The following is a 16,221-nucleotide window of genomic DNA, read 5'->3' on the forward strand; positions in this document are numbered from 1 at the left end:
GGAAGATGAGGTATGTAATGCAAAGAGGCATTTTTTTCTTCTCCATTTCACTTCACAGTTTTTTCTGGGTTTGCCTTTTAAACATTTTTGTGCAAGAATTAAGAAATGGAACCAGGCAAGCACTTTCATGTATTTGAAAGATTCCTTTTGGGAACAGTAAGACCACATAGTAAACAATTATTATCCAAATCCTCAGCCATGCCAGGGGGATAAACAATGAGCTAAATATTTGGCTTACTGAAATATCAGCTGTTAAGCCAGATAATGGTAAGCACTTACAACCAGCAATGACCAGTGCCATTTCAAGTTAACTGGTTTACCTAGGTCAGTTGGGGAAAATAGGGAAGAGTATGAAAACATACTCACAGCTCCACAAAAATCAGAGCTGTAATAAATTAAACCCAGCACATTCCAGCTGGTAAGTTTTAGGATTCATCTCTTCCCTTTTAAATTCAGTTTTCACTACTAAAGTAGAGGCTGAACTTTGAACATATTCTTAAAAGTAAGCTAAATGTTAAGTACATAGAGAAAAGTGTTGCAAGATATTTGATCCCTATGCTATATTTCATCTATGATTACTTAAACCACGCACACTTATTGTCAATTTTGCTTTAATACACCAGATAATGAAGACAGCTCAGTAGTGCAAATTTTCACATTATAGATCAGAATGAAATAGAAAGTATCTGAGAGCTCGACTGTTGGGAGAAAACAAAAACAACTTGTAAAGTTAAGCCACAGTTTTCCAAATTACTGGAGCACATGCCAACTCTGCACATAGCACTGCACTTTATCTGAAACAGAATGAACACTCCACACAAAAAGAGGAAAAAAAGTAATCAATATTATTAAGGCCATATCCTGTCACCATTCTGTGCAAGAATATCACTGCTGTAAAAATGTTATGTTAAAAAAGACAATATGATGACAGGACAGGGCCTGAGACAGACACACACTCTGTGAAAAATACCAGGCTGTCTGAAACAGTAGCATAAGCCTAGCCCATTTCAGATAAATGAGTATTAAAAATGTACTAGCACCATCAACATTTTGGGTTAAAGCCCTTTATGGGATGAAAAAAAAGAAGAAAGATTTTAAGCAGCGTCCAAAAAAAAAAAAAAAGTAAAAAAAAATGTTTTTACAGCACTACATCTATGTGGCAAAAAACAGGTGTTGGGATTTCCCCCCCCCTTCTCCATCGAGTTCAATTTTAACAAAAATCCATACACAGGAAGTGGTACAGCAATCTGAACAGGCCTCTGTTCAGGCAAAGGTACTCCATGTTCCAATTCCGACTCAACTTTTTCTCCTAAATTGTAGTGCACAAATACCACTACAAACATCTTAATGGACTTCAAAAAACAGCACAAGAAAAAGATCATTACAAATCAGGATATTCCATTCCCAGGTACTTTTAATCTCAAGTCAAAAAAACAACCCAACCAAAACCAAAAATCAAACTTAGTGATATTGCCTCAAATTTTACCCGTATTAAACAAAAAAGAAAAAAAATGAAAAGTCACTTCAAAACATCTTGGACATCCTCAGCTATTAATGCTAGACTTACTTTCACTGTAGTGCATAGTTATCCTGGCTCTTTCACTTAATTTGCTCTTACCACAAAAACGCCCCTCTAGTATGACATGACTAAGTGTTTACCAGAAAAAAAAATGCTGATAATTGCACTTCGTAACCTCCTTCTCATTTCCCAGGAAAACATCAGTAAATATGAAACTGAACCAGTAAATCCGTCCCCAGACTGCAACCTTTAAAGAGCACCCATCCCCATATACAAAAAACCCTGTCTGTTTCAGCTTACAATAAATACTGACAGAATTTCTTTGTTTTCTTTAAGACATGTTTTTTTCTAGCATCAGATTACCACTGAAACCACTAAGGCCTGTTACTAAAAAAAGGGAAAAAAAAGAAAGAAAAAGGAAAAAAAAAAAAAAAGAAAAAAGAAACTTAAATAACTTTCTGAAGACACTGTGGATACAATTTAGCAACAACACATTCAAAATGCCGGCCTAAATCCCAGAGCCTATCTGGAGTCTCATATACTTTTTGCCATTGGTCAGTAACCTCATCATACTGGTAGAGTGAATTCTTCCTGCTGGTTCTGAAAACATGTTCTTCAACAGTGACTTGAGTAGCTCTGACAAACAGATGGAGTTTATTTTTGAGGAGCACAAGTTTTATATAGGGATTAATGGACTGATCACATGGAAAGTCTTTTTTTCGAGTCCACTTATTCTGTTCAATGTCATAGGCCTCTACGGTAAACATGCGCTGATGGTTTCCACAGGTTCCAGCTATGTAGTAGATGGAGTCATTGTACACAGTTGCCAAGCCTTGGATTCTAGGCACAGTCATTGGGGTCAAAAATCCCCAGTAATCCTTCTGAGGATCATAGCAGAGAAAAAATTCCCCTGAAAAGAGAGAGGAAAAATAAAACATAACTTATGTTTCATTCCCAGCACACCAATTCTGCACCTACTAAGCTTTCAGGTATGTTCTTACACAGACAGAAACAGTCCACCCTTTTTTAAAAGCCTTGATCCTGCAACAAAAACCCCAGCACCATCTCTTCCAAGTGCATTACAGCACGAGTAAAATCTACTTTTGAGTTTCTGTTCCAGCTGAAGAAGGAGGAATCTGAAGCACATCAGAGATACAACGTTTTGCATATTTCCTAGCTAGCCTTTACTACTTTTAAACCATGGTTAATAACCAGGGACAAAACCTTTCAAGATTCCTGTCTTGGAAAGTCTTAAGTATTTGTTTTATTCTTTAGCATCTTCAGGACATGTCACCTACAGAGAGTGGAGTCTCACAATTCAGTGCCTGAAAGTTATTAACCTATGCAAATAATTGTCTTGTAATCCATACAGATTTTGAAGCTACTTGTATCAGATGAGTGGTTTATACATTTAGGCTGATTTGCTTAAAAGGATGTGAGGTGAATACTTGCATGAAGCTACTGTTCATCGTAAGCTTTGTGATTAACTTAGAAAACACCTCTTCTGTTGACTGCATAGAGTAGCACCTACAGACAATGCAAGTTTAGATCACTGAAACCTCATTGCCTGCACACTCAATGAAAAGAACATAGATAAAGACCACCACTCCTTTTGTGAAACCCAGAAAAAGAAAGGCCTCACATTTGCAAAGAATCAGCATAATTTAAATTATATATCATTTCACATGGCTACTTTCAGAATTGTAACCAAGCTGCTGTGTGACCAAGCCCTTCAGGTATTACAAAGAACACAGAAATAATACAGTAAAATGAGTGGAACACAGTTCAAGAGTTTAGATTTTTTGATTATTCAGTTTTTTTCCACAATGTAACCTCCTGTGACTGATGCTCATGTTCCCTTGGCATTTCAACAGCCAATCTTTATTGACTACTTCCAACTTACAAGAAAAATCATTGGAAGTTGAATTTTTATATGTTACTTCTGTGCAACTCAGTCAAGGTTTTACCTATCATACTTGCTAGTGTCACAGAATTATTTAAAGCCACAACCAGAGTCAAGCCTGATACAGGAACAGCAAAAGAAGAAGAAAACTCTCTATAAATCATGTGGAAACCCACCGACTTTACCAAGTGGCAGGAGTATGAAGTCAAGAAACCAGCTTGACTTCTGGTAAATAACAGTGACTTTACAAGGTTCTCTATGCTGTGGGGTCCAGTATGGGAAGTGGCCCAAAGAGAGAGCAGCTACATACCCAAGACCCCAGCTTCTGCAGGTGTTTACATAGAAGTGGCTCTCAGCAAGGCACAACCAAGACACCCTGCCCCATCCTCCTTTCTTTCCCACTTTTAGGAACTCTCACTACAGTTTCAGCACACTTAAGTGAAGACTGCTATATGGCTCATGCACACACAAATATGTAAGATCTCCATAAAGTGAAAATAAATTATTTTGCCAATTCCCATAATGATCCTTTCTATTAATTTAAGAATCTGTCTAATACACCAATAAAATTGATCATTTATGGAAAGAAAAAAATGTAAAGGCGGTATTGTGATTACTGACCAAAGAAACAGGGCTAACTAGAAAGAGATAAATCATCTTCCTTAGTTATCAGGAGGCCTTCAAAAAGCAGGGTGGGGCAGGAAATGAAGGCCTACAACGATTAATTGACTTTTACAAGTCATCAATAATACAGACACCAGGAACGTTCACAGATTTAGCGAAATAAAACAAAGTGCATCTCACAGGACAATATCCTTTCTTCAGCATCAGCACATTTCACCCAGATAAAGACAATCTAATGAAGAATTCTCACAGTATAAAATTTAATCCTATACTGCTGACTTAGCACCAAAACTGCCATTTGTGCAGTAACTCAATACTACGACTGAGTGATGCATTCCCAGGGCATGAGAACTCAAGTAGCAACCTCACCCTTCCTCACCCTCTGTTCTCTCTAGCTTTCTTCCCAACCTGTTACCCCACAAGAATCTTTTAAACATCCAAGAAACCTGGTTTTCTAAGGTACTTAAGAGAGCACACTTGGACTGAACAACCCTCACTTGCAATAAACACTAAAGAGTCAGTCAAACCACCTTACCCTGTAACACATAGATGTTATCCTTATATTCCACAGCACTGTGGAACTCCATTGCTACAGGCATCGGACAGACAGCTGTCCAACAGTTCTCTCGGCTGTCATAACACTCCACAGACTTGAGTGAGTTCCGCCCGTCTCCTTCATAAACACGACCACCTATTGCATACAGTTTACCACAGCAATGAACCAATTTGCAGCCTATTCTGGCTCGCAACAAAGGAGCTTTCGGAATCCACCTATTGCCAGTGTGATCATACATCCAAAAATCACTCTCTGCTCTGTGGTCAATGGAGACCTCGCTGCTGCTTGGCCTGTAACCACCCGCAATATAAATATCATTATCAGGAGATACGAGAATTCCGACCTCCCTCAAGTCATTTGGTGGCTTGCATAGTTTAAACACTCTCCCTGTGACCGAATCTAAACAAGGCACTGTTTGCTTCTTTCCTGAGTGTTTGTGGGCAGCATCAAAGCATATGATCATTTCAGAAGCGGTCATTCCAAGCCGTTGTGTATAGCCATTGGCACTATGTTGTCTCTTTTGTACACAGCTTTTGGCCATAGCCTGTGCAAACATGGGAGGGATTTTCTCTAAAAATGTCTCTTCCAACAGAGGCATACGGATGCATTTGGCAAATATTTCTGGAAGGTGCACTTCTCTCTTATTTTGTTCATGCTCAAACCACCTTATAATGCTGTCATAAACGTGTTCTTCTTTGTCTACGTTTAAGTCATCACTGTCGAGTATACTTATCAGTTGGTCTTTTCTCAGCTGAAGAAATTCTTGCTCTTTGGTGACACTCAGAAACTTTTTACGAATGTAGTCTTGCGATCTGTCTTTGAGTTCCTGATGTCCATAGTGATCAGCAAAGATAAACACCCCAATGGAGTTCTGCGGATCCAAATGACTGATCATGTATTTAGCACACTGGTCTTGTATGGAAGGGATCTGGAAGATACTAGCTGCAGTGAACAAAGCTTGAACGTTGGCCTCTGTCAGCATTACTCTGGAGGTATATGCATAGTTCAATACTAAATGCATTGACTCTGCTTCAACACCAACAATACGAACTTCTTTCTGGGTACTCTCTGTAAGGCCGCTAGTGAACATAGATCTACAAAAGAGAAAACATTTAGCAGTTTATTTGTAGTTATCTTCTAGCTACGGGTGTAAGAAAGGAAATTATAGTGTATAGCCAATCACAATGCAGCTGCCTTTGTATCAGCACAAACAGTGTTACATCAATGAAAAAGCTATGTAACATCATTTGGGTACCTCAATTCAAGACCAGTTCTAGACTTACTGAAAACAGGGCAAGATGGAATATTTTTTCTTAATTATCTCACACTAACATCATATAGAAGTTCATCCAGTTTACAAGCCAAGCTCTTCACATACTCAAGTCTTTGCACTCAGCTTTGAACATGTTATTTCATATGCATATTCCAGCTGCTAGAATATGTAACTTTAAAAGGAAACACATAGTTACTGTATCCAAGGCATACTCAAAACCAGAAGCATTTTTGTTTTGCTGGTTTGTTTTCCGAAATAACATGACATTTTCTCCAATGAAACTCACCTTTGATCAACAGGCACTGTTAATTCATTGATGTTAAGAGAACAGTAATATTTTCTTACAAGCTGTACTATATTATTGACAGTTACACAGAATATTAGCATAGGTGATTCCCACTAGAATGATGGGCTAGTGTACCTGAAATAAGGACTGATTGCAGCAAGAACATTCCTATGACAGGAGAATGTTTTCCCATGATCCACTTCCACTACGATATCTGTCAGTTGTCCTTCATCATACATGGTTTTAAGCTGTTGAAGAATACTGCAAGCATGGAAGGGGTCCATTCCACTGCTGACTGTGTTTGAAGAAGGAATTCCGTTCAGCGTTTGTGAAAACTTACTTGGTTCTACAAAGCAAAATTGAAACTGTTTAACATAAACAAAAACCAACCAAATAAACAAGACCTCCCCAAAAAAAAACCCAGCCACCAAAAAGCCCTATGAGCAAACAACAATTGGCACAAATTTGTATTCCATATTTCCTCACTGTCATCAGCCATCAACAGCAAGTCTAATAAGGGTGAGCAAAGATATAAACATACTTCAATAATATTTTTTCCTTTACTCTATGTATGTGTAGGTTACCATTAACCTATAAAATTATCTCCATTAAGAAAACATATATAATCATATAAATAATTCCTATTTATTACATATCACCAGAGAAGGAGGAAATTAAGTCAAGAATCACAATGGGATTACAAAGACTTACAAAATGAGAAAAGCAAAGCATGCAGAAGAATAAAAAATAACCTCCAATCTACACCACCACTACACAAGTCTGTATGTACTTAACTATACAATGAAACAGGAACTGGCTACTAACTTGCACAAGTGATGACTAACAGCACAGATTCATAAAGAAACAGCCCTACAGTATGTTGGGCAACAAAGCTAAATTTGCATAAATTTGAATATATGGTTACATGCTTTTCTTTACAAATAAAATACAATTGCCATTTAAAATTTCTGAGGTGTGATGAAGTTCACATATCACTGCTGAAACATAGGAACTGAAGCATATGCTTCTAAGTAACATGCAGTATGCCTAATGAAGTAAACCCCAAAGTGAAAATTGAGCAATATCTCAAGCACAAAAATCTGTTTCGTAACAGCAACAACATTTTTACGCAACAACAACAAAGAAAAGCTCAAAACATTAGGCAGTAACAGTTGCAGATCAGGTAAAGTTGCTGACTGCAACACATTTTGAACAACACAAAGGGGCAGAGAGGACAGCAAACAATGTTCAGGATTAATAGGAGATTTGAACTGCAACTCGTGGTGATACACTGCAGTTACAATTCTGTTACTCAGACTCAGCTTTGAGCATAGTGACAATTAAATCAGTAGGAAGCTGCTGTTGGATACACATTTCCCATGGCAGGCTTAGGGCCAAATATTGTCAGTCTCTTCAAAGTACTGTTAGAAAATTCTTCAGACTTTTTTTATTTTATTTTTTTTCCCCCCAAATACAATAGTACATCCTTCAAGGTAAGATCTACAAAGGGAGAGTTTGCTTTATCACAATAACCAAGCTCCAACATTCAAAACACACCAATCATTAGGGAAAGGGAGAATCTGCACTTGTATGTGTTCAAAAACAATGTTAATCACCACTCAGTAAATTACAAGTAAATAATACTTTGCTAAATTGGTTTCAAAGCTTCCTACCTGGCAAAGCTTTAAAGTGAAATGAAAGCTATCATGGTTGAAGAGTTTAATTTACTTTCTATCAGTGAAAAAGACACTGAATAGATCTTTTCTGACCCTGCCAGTCACTTGGGCAATGAGGCAGCTTCCAGAGCTGGTATAGATACTCATCCCTGTACTCCAGTTTTTCTATCAATCCACATTAGTTTTCACTCTGTAAAACCATTCAGTCACTTTCATCACCTTCATTTTTCTCCCTCCCACCCTAAACATCTTTTTCTTCTATCAATATTCCTCTCACATGCACCTCAAATTTTTAACTCTGTTCCACCCAAACATCAATCCAAAATACTCCCCACATTAATTTTTCAGATACTCCGGCATTCTCCACTCTCCTTCATAGAAGGCTTTCACCACGGAGAACCCCGCTCCCATATCTCGGCTCAGCTACCCTCACACAGATCACATTGTGAGGGTATCCCTCACAGGAAACCCTTCTTCCACCCTAACAAAGCCCAGCATCAACGCACACCTCTGTTCACGCGGTACTGCTCTCTCCCCATACACAGGCCCTCGCTCCGGCGGTCTCTTACCCCATGCCCATGATCCCATCCCCCACAGGCCCCCTCCTCCGCTACCACGTTCCTTACTCAGAAGGGACACCCCTCACTGCAGGCCCCTCATCCCCGCACCCATACCCGGGCCATCTCTCCCAGTCACCCCGCATCCCAGGGGCCCGAAGCGCCCGTCCCTCACACGATGCTCCCCACGGACACCCTCCATGAAGCACCCTCCCCGAAACCCCTAAGAAAGAGGCCCCAACGCCCTTCGCCTACGTGGCCCCCCAGAGACACCCCTCAACACACAGGCCCCAAAACCCCTCAGCAGCGACCCCTCCCCGAGCGCCCCACCCCACAGGCCGCTCCACCCCTTCAGCCCGTTCCCCCGCCCCGGTGTCCCGGCGGCACAGACCTCCTAACGCTGCCATTCTCGGGGCCCCGCTCCGGCAGCGGGAGAGGGGGGCGGCCCGAAAGGAAATGTCACCGGCACCGCTTCCCCTGCGCCGCTTCCTCTCCGCGGCCCGTTTACTCCCGCAGAAGCCAACCCCGTTCCTCTCACCCCCCAACCTGGACCTCGCTGACTGGTCACCGCCCCCGCTGCCTGCCGGGAAATGTAGTGTGGGCTCCGGCGGTGCCCGCCCCGGGTGCGAGGAGCATGCTGGGAGCTGCAGTTCCTCCCCGGCCGGCTCCCTGGGACTTGTAGTTTTCAGGAGGCTGCGGGGGGCGGGTTCCGCTCGTCGCGTAGTAACGAAGAGGCGAGCGCCTCGGGAGGGCGGCCATTTTGGGCCCCTCGGGCTGGGCCATGCGGATGGTTTTCAGCACCTTACTCCAGTATGGGCTCGTGTTCAGGGGTACACAGCAGAAATGGCCTCTCCACATAAATAAATGCCTCCCAATTCCTGCTTTATCCGTTGTTGCACTGCCTCTCTCTTGTCCTCACTGACCTGCACACTTCCCAAAAGGGACGAGTGGTGATACTGTCCCAAATCTCCCAGATGCTGTCTGCCCAACAGGCCAGAGAGCAAACACCATGGCAACTGCTAGAAAACTGGTAGAAAACCATAGAATCATACCACAGAATCAAACTACCAGGTTGAAGGGACTTCAAGGGTCACCTGGTCCAACCTTTCTTATAAAAAGCACAGCCTGGATAAGATGGCCCAGCAACCTGTCTGGCTAAACTGCAGAAGTGCCCAATGTTGGGGACTCCATCACTGCACTGGGGAGTGTGTTCCAATGCCTGATTGTTCTTGTTATGGGGAAACAAACAAACAAACAAACAAAAAGCTGGGGAGGGGGAACTGAAGAAAATACCTGGTGCTATCCTAATGCTGAAGGATATGGTTAGGGTGAAGCAGTGTCAGGATGTGAGACCCAGAGCTGCGCAAGGATAAACTGACCTTTCATGAAAAATGTATAGTCACCTAATTAGTCTGAAAGCTTGTCATATCTTTTTTATTTTTTCCGGTGTTTGTAATTCCCAGCACACTGTGGCCACACAGATCAGCCATACGCAGAGAACAGCTGAATGACTCCAGCAGATGATCGACCATTTTGTTGCCAGTGACCTTTAATATCACAAAGCACGTTTCTCTCTCCACCCCAGGGATGAAGTGGCTGATAGTCACCAGCTTTTCCAGTTTGCTGCAGCAAACTAACCACTGGCCTCATTCTGGGCAACTGAGTCATTATCAGAAATTTGTTGTGGAAGGGTTGTTTTGGTTTTATGTTATTATTTTTTTTATTTATTTATTTCCTTTGTGAAATGCAATTAATACAAGGAGAATTAACAGATAATGGAAACATTCCAAAGTCCAGTGTATTTTTCTGGTTTTAACCAAAAACACAGGCTTAGCACAATTTTGCAGCTTTTGGCTGGGAAGCTTTGTTTTTTTTTGTTTTTTTAAAGGCAAACAAAACCAATTAATATTTTAAAAATACATTTTCCTTTAACTTGTTGTAGCATGGGTACGTTACCAATGTAAAGCAGATGAATTTAAGGGCAGGAATAGTACCACTCAATGTCATTCAACTGCACTTGTGTGGTTTTGCTTTCACTTGCAAGGCATAGCTCTTCCCTAGTTTAGCAATTATCAGTGGTGTCCAGACTACTGTCGATAATAATGCCACACAACACAGGAATGATAGAGACTCTGATGAAGGAGGTGTAAAAGAAAATAGAACTTCACGTCTGCAAATCGATTCTGCAGTTTTCCAATTTCCCCATTCAGCAATGGCATGGCCTGTGAAATTGTCCCTAGAAATATAAAATGAAGGAAAGGAGAATACCTCCACTCTTACCTTTTAGCAAATGACATTGCATGATACAGTTCATTTCCTTTGCTGTGGACTGGGATGGGCTGGTTTAGTGTTCAAAATGCAGAAGTGAAATGGAGAATGTTTTTTAATATCGATACTGCATTGAAACTGTGCTTCAGAGTGCAAGCTTTTCTTCAAATAGCTTACCTTTGTAAGGCTTTTTTGATGAAACAAATAAATTGCCATACAAACAGGTTTAAATATTCTTTAAGAGGCATTGATGTCAGCAATTCTCTTCATCTGAAGTCTTTCTCAAGTGTAATATGCCATCACTTACTCCCCTCTCTGGAAACCTTCGTTAGCACTCCCTGACACTCCCATGGAAGCCCGGGAACCTGACTTTTTCACCCAGCCCTGCACTGTATTTCCTGGATCTCTCAGATGCAAAATGAGAAGCATATTGTCTGTGTAAAATCTGTGCCACTCACCTCACATGTTAAAGCTAGGTATTATAGATGGCATTTGCATTACACACAAATTTTAGAACCAATACTTTCAGAAATCACAAGATTCTTTGTGAGTTCCAGCTCCTTTTTCTTCTGCCACATCATTTTCTTTCCCCCTTATGTTGTTTTGCCTGGGAAGCAATGCAAATCCAGTATTTGAGTGTAGGATTAGATGTCAGAAAACTGGGTTCTTGCCTTGGTGCTGACACTAATTTATTGTGTGCTGTTGATCAAATAATTTGATTTAATGGATTTTTGCTTCCAGGAGACAATGGGGAGCTGTGAAGACCTTAGAGATACATTGATGTAAATTCCTTTATCAATATTATCAATTTTGTAGGACTTTTGGGGGGTTGTGATTGTTTGTTGAGTATTTTGAGATTTTTGTTTATTTGGATTCCTTTTGTGAGCTTTGAGGGGTTTTTGTTTCATTTTAGGTTTGATTGGGTTTGTTTGTTTAAGTTATGATCAGCAATATACTGAAATTGATGATACCATTTGAAGATTTTGCAAGAATCCTCAATGTCCTGGTTATTGAGGGTGATTCTTTAACTTAGGCTTTAATTTCACACCTAATTTATCATTCCTGAAAGTACAGATTGAAAACATACAGCTGAAAACACTTCGTGGAGAAAGTGAGGGGGGTTGCCCATTTGATATTCCAAAGGTGCAAAAATAAAAATGAAACAGTATCTTCTGAGCAGTCACACAGAGTCCATGTCTGTCTTTTGTAAGTGATTAGAAATGTTGCCCCTTTATGAACTCCGAGCTGGGACTGCTTGTTCTGGGATTCTTGCCTCAAGACTAAAGAATGTCTTTGTCACCAGCCGAAGCAAGAACAGAAAGGAAGGAAAAAGTTTCAGGAGAAATTGAACACAATACACACTTTTCAGATAGTTGAGAACTTAGAAGATACCAGAAAAAGAAGTTTGGAGAAAGAGTGAAGTTATTAAAAAAAGCTTTCCCTCTGTTATTACATCTACAGAACAAGTTAATTAGAAACCTGCAGTTCATCTACCTGCAATAGAGGGGCCAAGAGAGCATATCTTTAGCAAATTTTTGGTTTGAGTCATCTGGTAGGGAGATGCCCAAACCATCCCCAGTCCTCCTGCTGCACAAGAGATGATGCAGCACTTTCGGAGGATCCAGCTCTTCCTACATAGTATTAGGTAAAACTTTTCATGTTTTCTCTTGCCAGCAAAAGAAAGATAATAAATGAGACTGGGCCAAAACTTAAAGAAAGCTAAGAATAGGGGTTTGTTCAAGCAGCTTTAAAAGGCAGCAATTTTTTAATCCACATTAATATTGTCATTTTCATTTTGTATACTGTGTGCAGTTTAAAATTGTAGGAAGAGGTCACTGCAGTTGCTTTTCCTTTTTCTTGGTTTTTCCCTGTATGCTATTTTTGCAATAAAAACTGGAGGGCCTCATGAAAGGAAGGGCCAACCTACTCCCACATGTGCCATGCAGTCCCAAGGAAAGGAAGGTTTGCAGAAGCTTGACAAGATTTCTTATGTTTTCAAAGCAATTCTTTATGAATCTCTTGAGTTAAATAAATAAATTCCAGTAAAAATAGTTTAACTATAAAATTTAAATACAATCCTAGTAGGAAAAAATGTTATATCACTTGTCATCTCTCTAAATATGTCTCAGTTACTAATATTTGCAATTCTTCAGTTGTTTGTACTTATTAATTCATGCTGTGGATCTGTGAGAAGTCATACAGCTGACCCAGCTGCACTCTGAAAACCCCTCATATTTTAATTGGAAAAAAAAAAAATCTTGATATTCACTGTGGAACAATCTAACCTTGAAAAACAATCTTTTACCAGTTTGTCTTTAATGCATAAAACACTGCTCATTTTCTGCAGTTCTGTCACCAAGAGGCACATTAATTTAGTTGCACAATAATTTAATCCATTGATTGAAGCAGAGAGGGTTTTGTTGAGCGGTTCCAAGAAATCAAGCATTTCTTGCAGAACCTTTGAGATGACACAGTTCTTGCTGCAGTTTAAGGAGGGGGAATTGCAGATCATTAAGGAAAGTTGCCCTTCAAAGCCAATCGATCCTGCCATAGTGAGCACAGTGAGCATTACAGCAGAAGAGAGGGAAGACTGGCAGGGGGCAATTAATGGGGCAGATATTGGAGTGCCTTTTCTGATTACCCCATACTGTACAGTGGATTCATCCTTGCTGAGACAGCCTGGTAGAAACAAGAACCCTGATGAGATATGGCTCTGCTAATGTCAAGAAGTGCCACTTCCTAGCAGCAGGAGCAACTTTATTGAGACCATCTGTTGTTTTGGAAGACACATGTGTGCACACACTTCCTCCTCCCAAAGTGTTTAACCTTTCTCTTCAGGCTGACTGAAATCACACAGCTAATCCCTTCTTAGTCTCAGAAGGACAGGCTCTGATGTTTTCAGCAAGTCCCAACAGCTACCAAAAATCTGGTTGTTTAGGTGACGTGACAGTGATGTATTCTGGAGCGGTCACTTTAGAACAAAATACCCATTTATCCACCATCAGCATAAAGCAAGGGCAGCCTGTGATTACTAGAAGGCTGTACTCTGCTGGATCTGCTCTACGCAGGGGATAGAATGAAGAGATTCAGTGAATTTGGTCCCAGTGAAACCTCATTTTTCAGCAAGTATAACCTAACAGCTCTCTCAAAGGAACTGGCCCTGTCTGAGTCACAGCAGACTCTGAGTAAGAGCTCTGTTCCATTTTGTCAAGTCTCTAATCGTATTTTTATGATGATCCTTCCTTAACACTCCAGGACCCTTAAGCTCCTGGTGGCTGTGTTACAGAGGTATGCATCAGAGCCCTGCTTGCCAACAGAAAATGTGGCACTACTCACTGAGACTGAATTAACTCCAGCCTCTTTGCAGGTAGAGCGTTTCAGTTGGTACATCTGTGCATGTGTAATTTCTTATTCCTAAAAGCTGTGTTTAAAAGCACCACTTACAAAATAACTCTCTTCCCAGCTATTTGGAACAAACACTGCACATATCAGACCTAAAGTCTTTGAAATCCCTCTTGCCAGCAAACATGACCAATATCCCCCAGGCTTCTTGGCTGCCCTGTGAAACAAACCCCAGACAGAAGGGAAATATGCCCCATCAGAGCAGGAAGATGTGTATTGCTGACCTTGTCTCCAGAACTGGATTTCAGTAAGTGGTTTAGTCTCATCTCTAAACTCTCCTGGCTGCCTCCTCTCTACTTCAGAAGGCCCGGATTAAACAGACTTTTGCAGTGGTGGAAAAGGTAACAACAGAAGAACAATAACTTCTTTGCTGCCCTTTCTCTCCATCATCCATTTTTGCTTCTACCTATGTGTGTGTTGTTAAAACTCTGCAGATTGCATAGCAAAACCCATACAGACATCCAAAGAAATAAGACAATGATGGCTTGGTGAGCTTCAGTAGCTGAAATCTGGAACTTTCATGCACCAGTGTAGATGTAAACTGATCCAGATGCTGTTCAGAATGCAAATCAAATGTGGGAAAGGGGCAGACACTTCCCAGAGCACAGATGGCTGCAGAAAGGGGACAGTAAAAAGTAAAGTACCTCTTCTGTCTGGAACAACCCAAGAAGGTTTAAGACCAAATGATTTTTCCCTCTTAAGTGGGGAAGCTGGCGTAGTTGCAACCACATTTGTTTCTTTCTAGGGAAAGTAGAGTAAACTTGAATCACTCAACACCATCCTATATCCCTGGAACATTCTGAAGTCGTCACTCAGAGTTGCTGTGCTTTTCAATTCTTTCTTCCTTCAAAATTTTTTTTTTTTTTGGTGTGTTTTGAAGAACTCAAATGTGGAAAAGACAATCCCTGGAGTTGCAACTTCATACTTAAAGCCTGAAGAACATGGGAAGCTTAATACACTGGAGTTATTTTCATAACTCAGAAGACCTGTTGCTTAAACAAAAAAACAAAGCATCTCACCTACCTTTGAAAGGCTGGTTTTGAGTCAATACTGACAACAAGATGGGGCAGTGTGGTGTTACCAACCTGTTCACTGAGTGCAGAAAGGTAACAGCCATAAACAATCTTAACATCCCTGAAAGGCATAGTGATGGATATTGGGAATGTTTTTGTAAGTGTTCTTGTATTTGCTCTTCTGTATGGAGGAAAGCCCAGTGTGTGAGCTTGCATAAGGAAGTCAGTTGAATATGTAGCATTAGGGGCTTTTTAAGTAAAACCCCTGTGATACAGATGTCTCATTACCTGACCTTATTCACTTGACCCACCCAAGTTTAATTGCGTATTATCCATATTCTGGAATATTTGACTTGCTTATGAAAACTTCTGTTCATGTATTTCTGGGTACTGGCAATTTTTACTTTCCATTTGTGGCTTTAGATCCTCTTCTCATTCTGGTCCGTAACTTCATTATTGACTGCAGGGACACTGAGATGAGGTCCAGGGAGAATACTTGGTCTGCTGTTGACTGTAAAAGTGTATTTAATGGCCATGTATTAAAAAAACCATGAAAGGTTATTTCCTCTAAAATCTCAGTACAGCAGAGTGAGGTAACTGGAAGGCATACAGTGGGTGGAATTCTAGAAATTATTTGCAAATAATGTGTTAGAATATACCAAAAGGAAGATGACCCATTTTGGTATCTAAAGCAGTAAGATGGACAACAGAGTTTTCCCCCATTTGACTCCACCCTACCTTACATAAGGTTTTCTTGCTAATTCTTTTGCCAAGTAGGACTATGTCTGACTGCACTCAACTGTAATCGGACCCAAGGAGGTGCTACCAACAGAAAGCCACAATGAGGCCAGCCACCCACATTAAGCTCAATGACAAAACTACTCTTGGGTCCCTGAGCTACGCAAATTGTAGCTAACTGGACTGTTCCCACACATCCTGCTGTTGTACCTCTAAAGCAAATGAACCTTTCCAAAAGGAATTCTTTACAGTGTCTTCATTTCTCTTCTAAAAGTCTGTCTTGATGATATATGGGAAATAATTGCCTGTTTTAAAGGCCATTTTGAGAAGTGCCTTTTTGAAAATCCTGACACATGGTACAGCTTTAAAGCCTGGAACTTTTCCTTGTACAAGAGGCCTTGAACTC

The 16,221-nt window shown here is 40.6% G+C and overlaps 1 protein-coding gene across 1 annotated transcript; it reads right to left on the reverse strand.

Annotated features, from left to right (window-relative positions):
• Nucleotides 1-1,965: 1,965 nt before the first annotated feature.
• On the reverse strand, nt 1,966-8,801 carry KBTBD8 (kelch repeat and BTB domain containing 8). The gene is made up of 4 exons (XM_054387399.1): nt 8,786-8,801; nt 6,297-6,507; nt 4,582-5,696; nt 1,966-2,429 (listed from the first exon to the last, which is right to left on the reverse strand). The coding sequence occupies exons 1-4, from the start codon at nt 8,799-8,801 to the stop codon at nt 1,966-1,968; spliced, it is 1,806 nt and encodes a 601-aa protein (XP_054243374.1).
• Nucleotides 8,802-16,221: the final 7,420 nt, after the last annotated feature.

Source organism: Indicator indicator, chromosome 15 (assembly GCF_027791375.1).
Source record: "Indicator indicator isolate 239-I01 chromosome 15, UM_Iind_1.1, whole genome shotgun sequence".
NCBI classification, from domain to species: Eukaryota; Metazoa; Chordata; class Aves; order Piciformes; family Indicatoridae; genus Indicator; species Indicator indicator.

Excerpts from the sequence above, each read along its gene's own strand:
- KBTBD8 (XM_054387399.1), bottom strand. Across the intron at positions 5,697-6,296 it reads GCAATCAGTCCTTATTTCAG|ATCTATGTTCACTAGCGGCC; the intron begins GTACACTAGCCC and ends TCTCTTTTGTAG. Across the intron at positions 2,430-4,581 it reads TAACATCTATGTGTTACAGG|GGGAATTTTTTCTCTGCTAT; the intron begins GTAAGGTGGTTT and ends CTCTCTTTTCAG.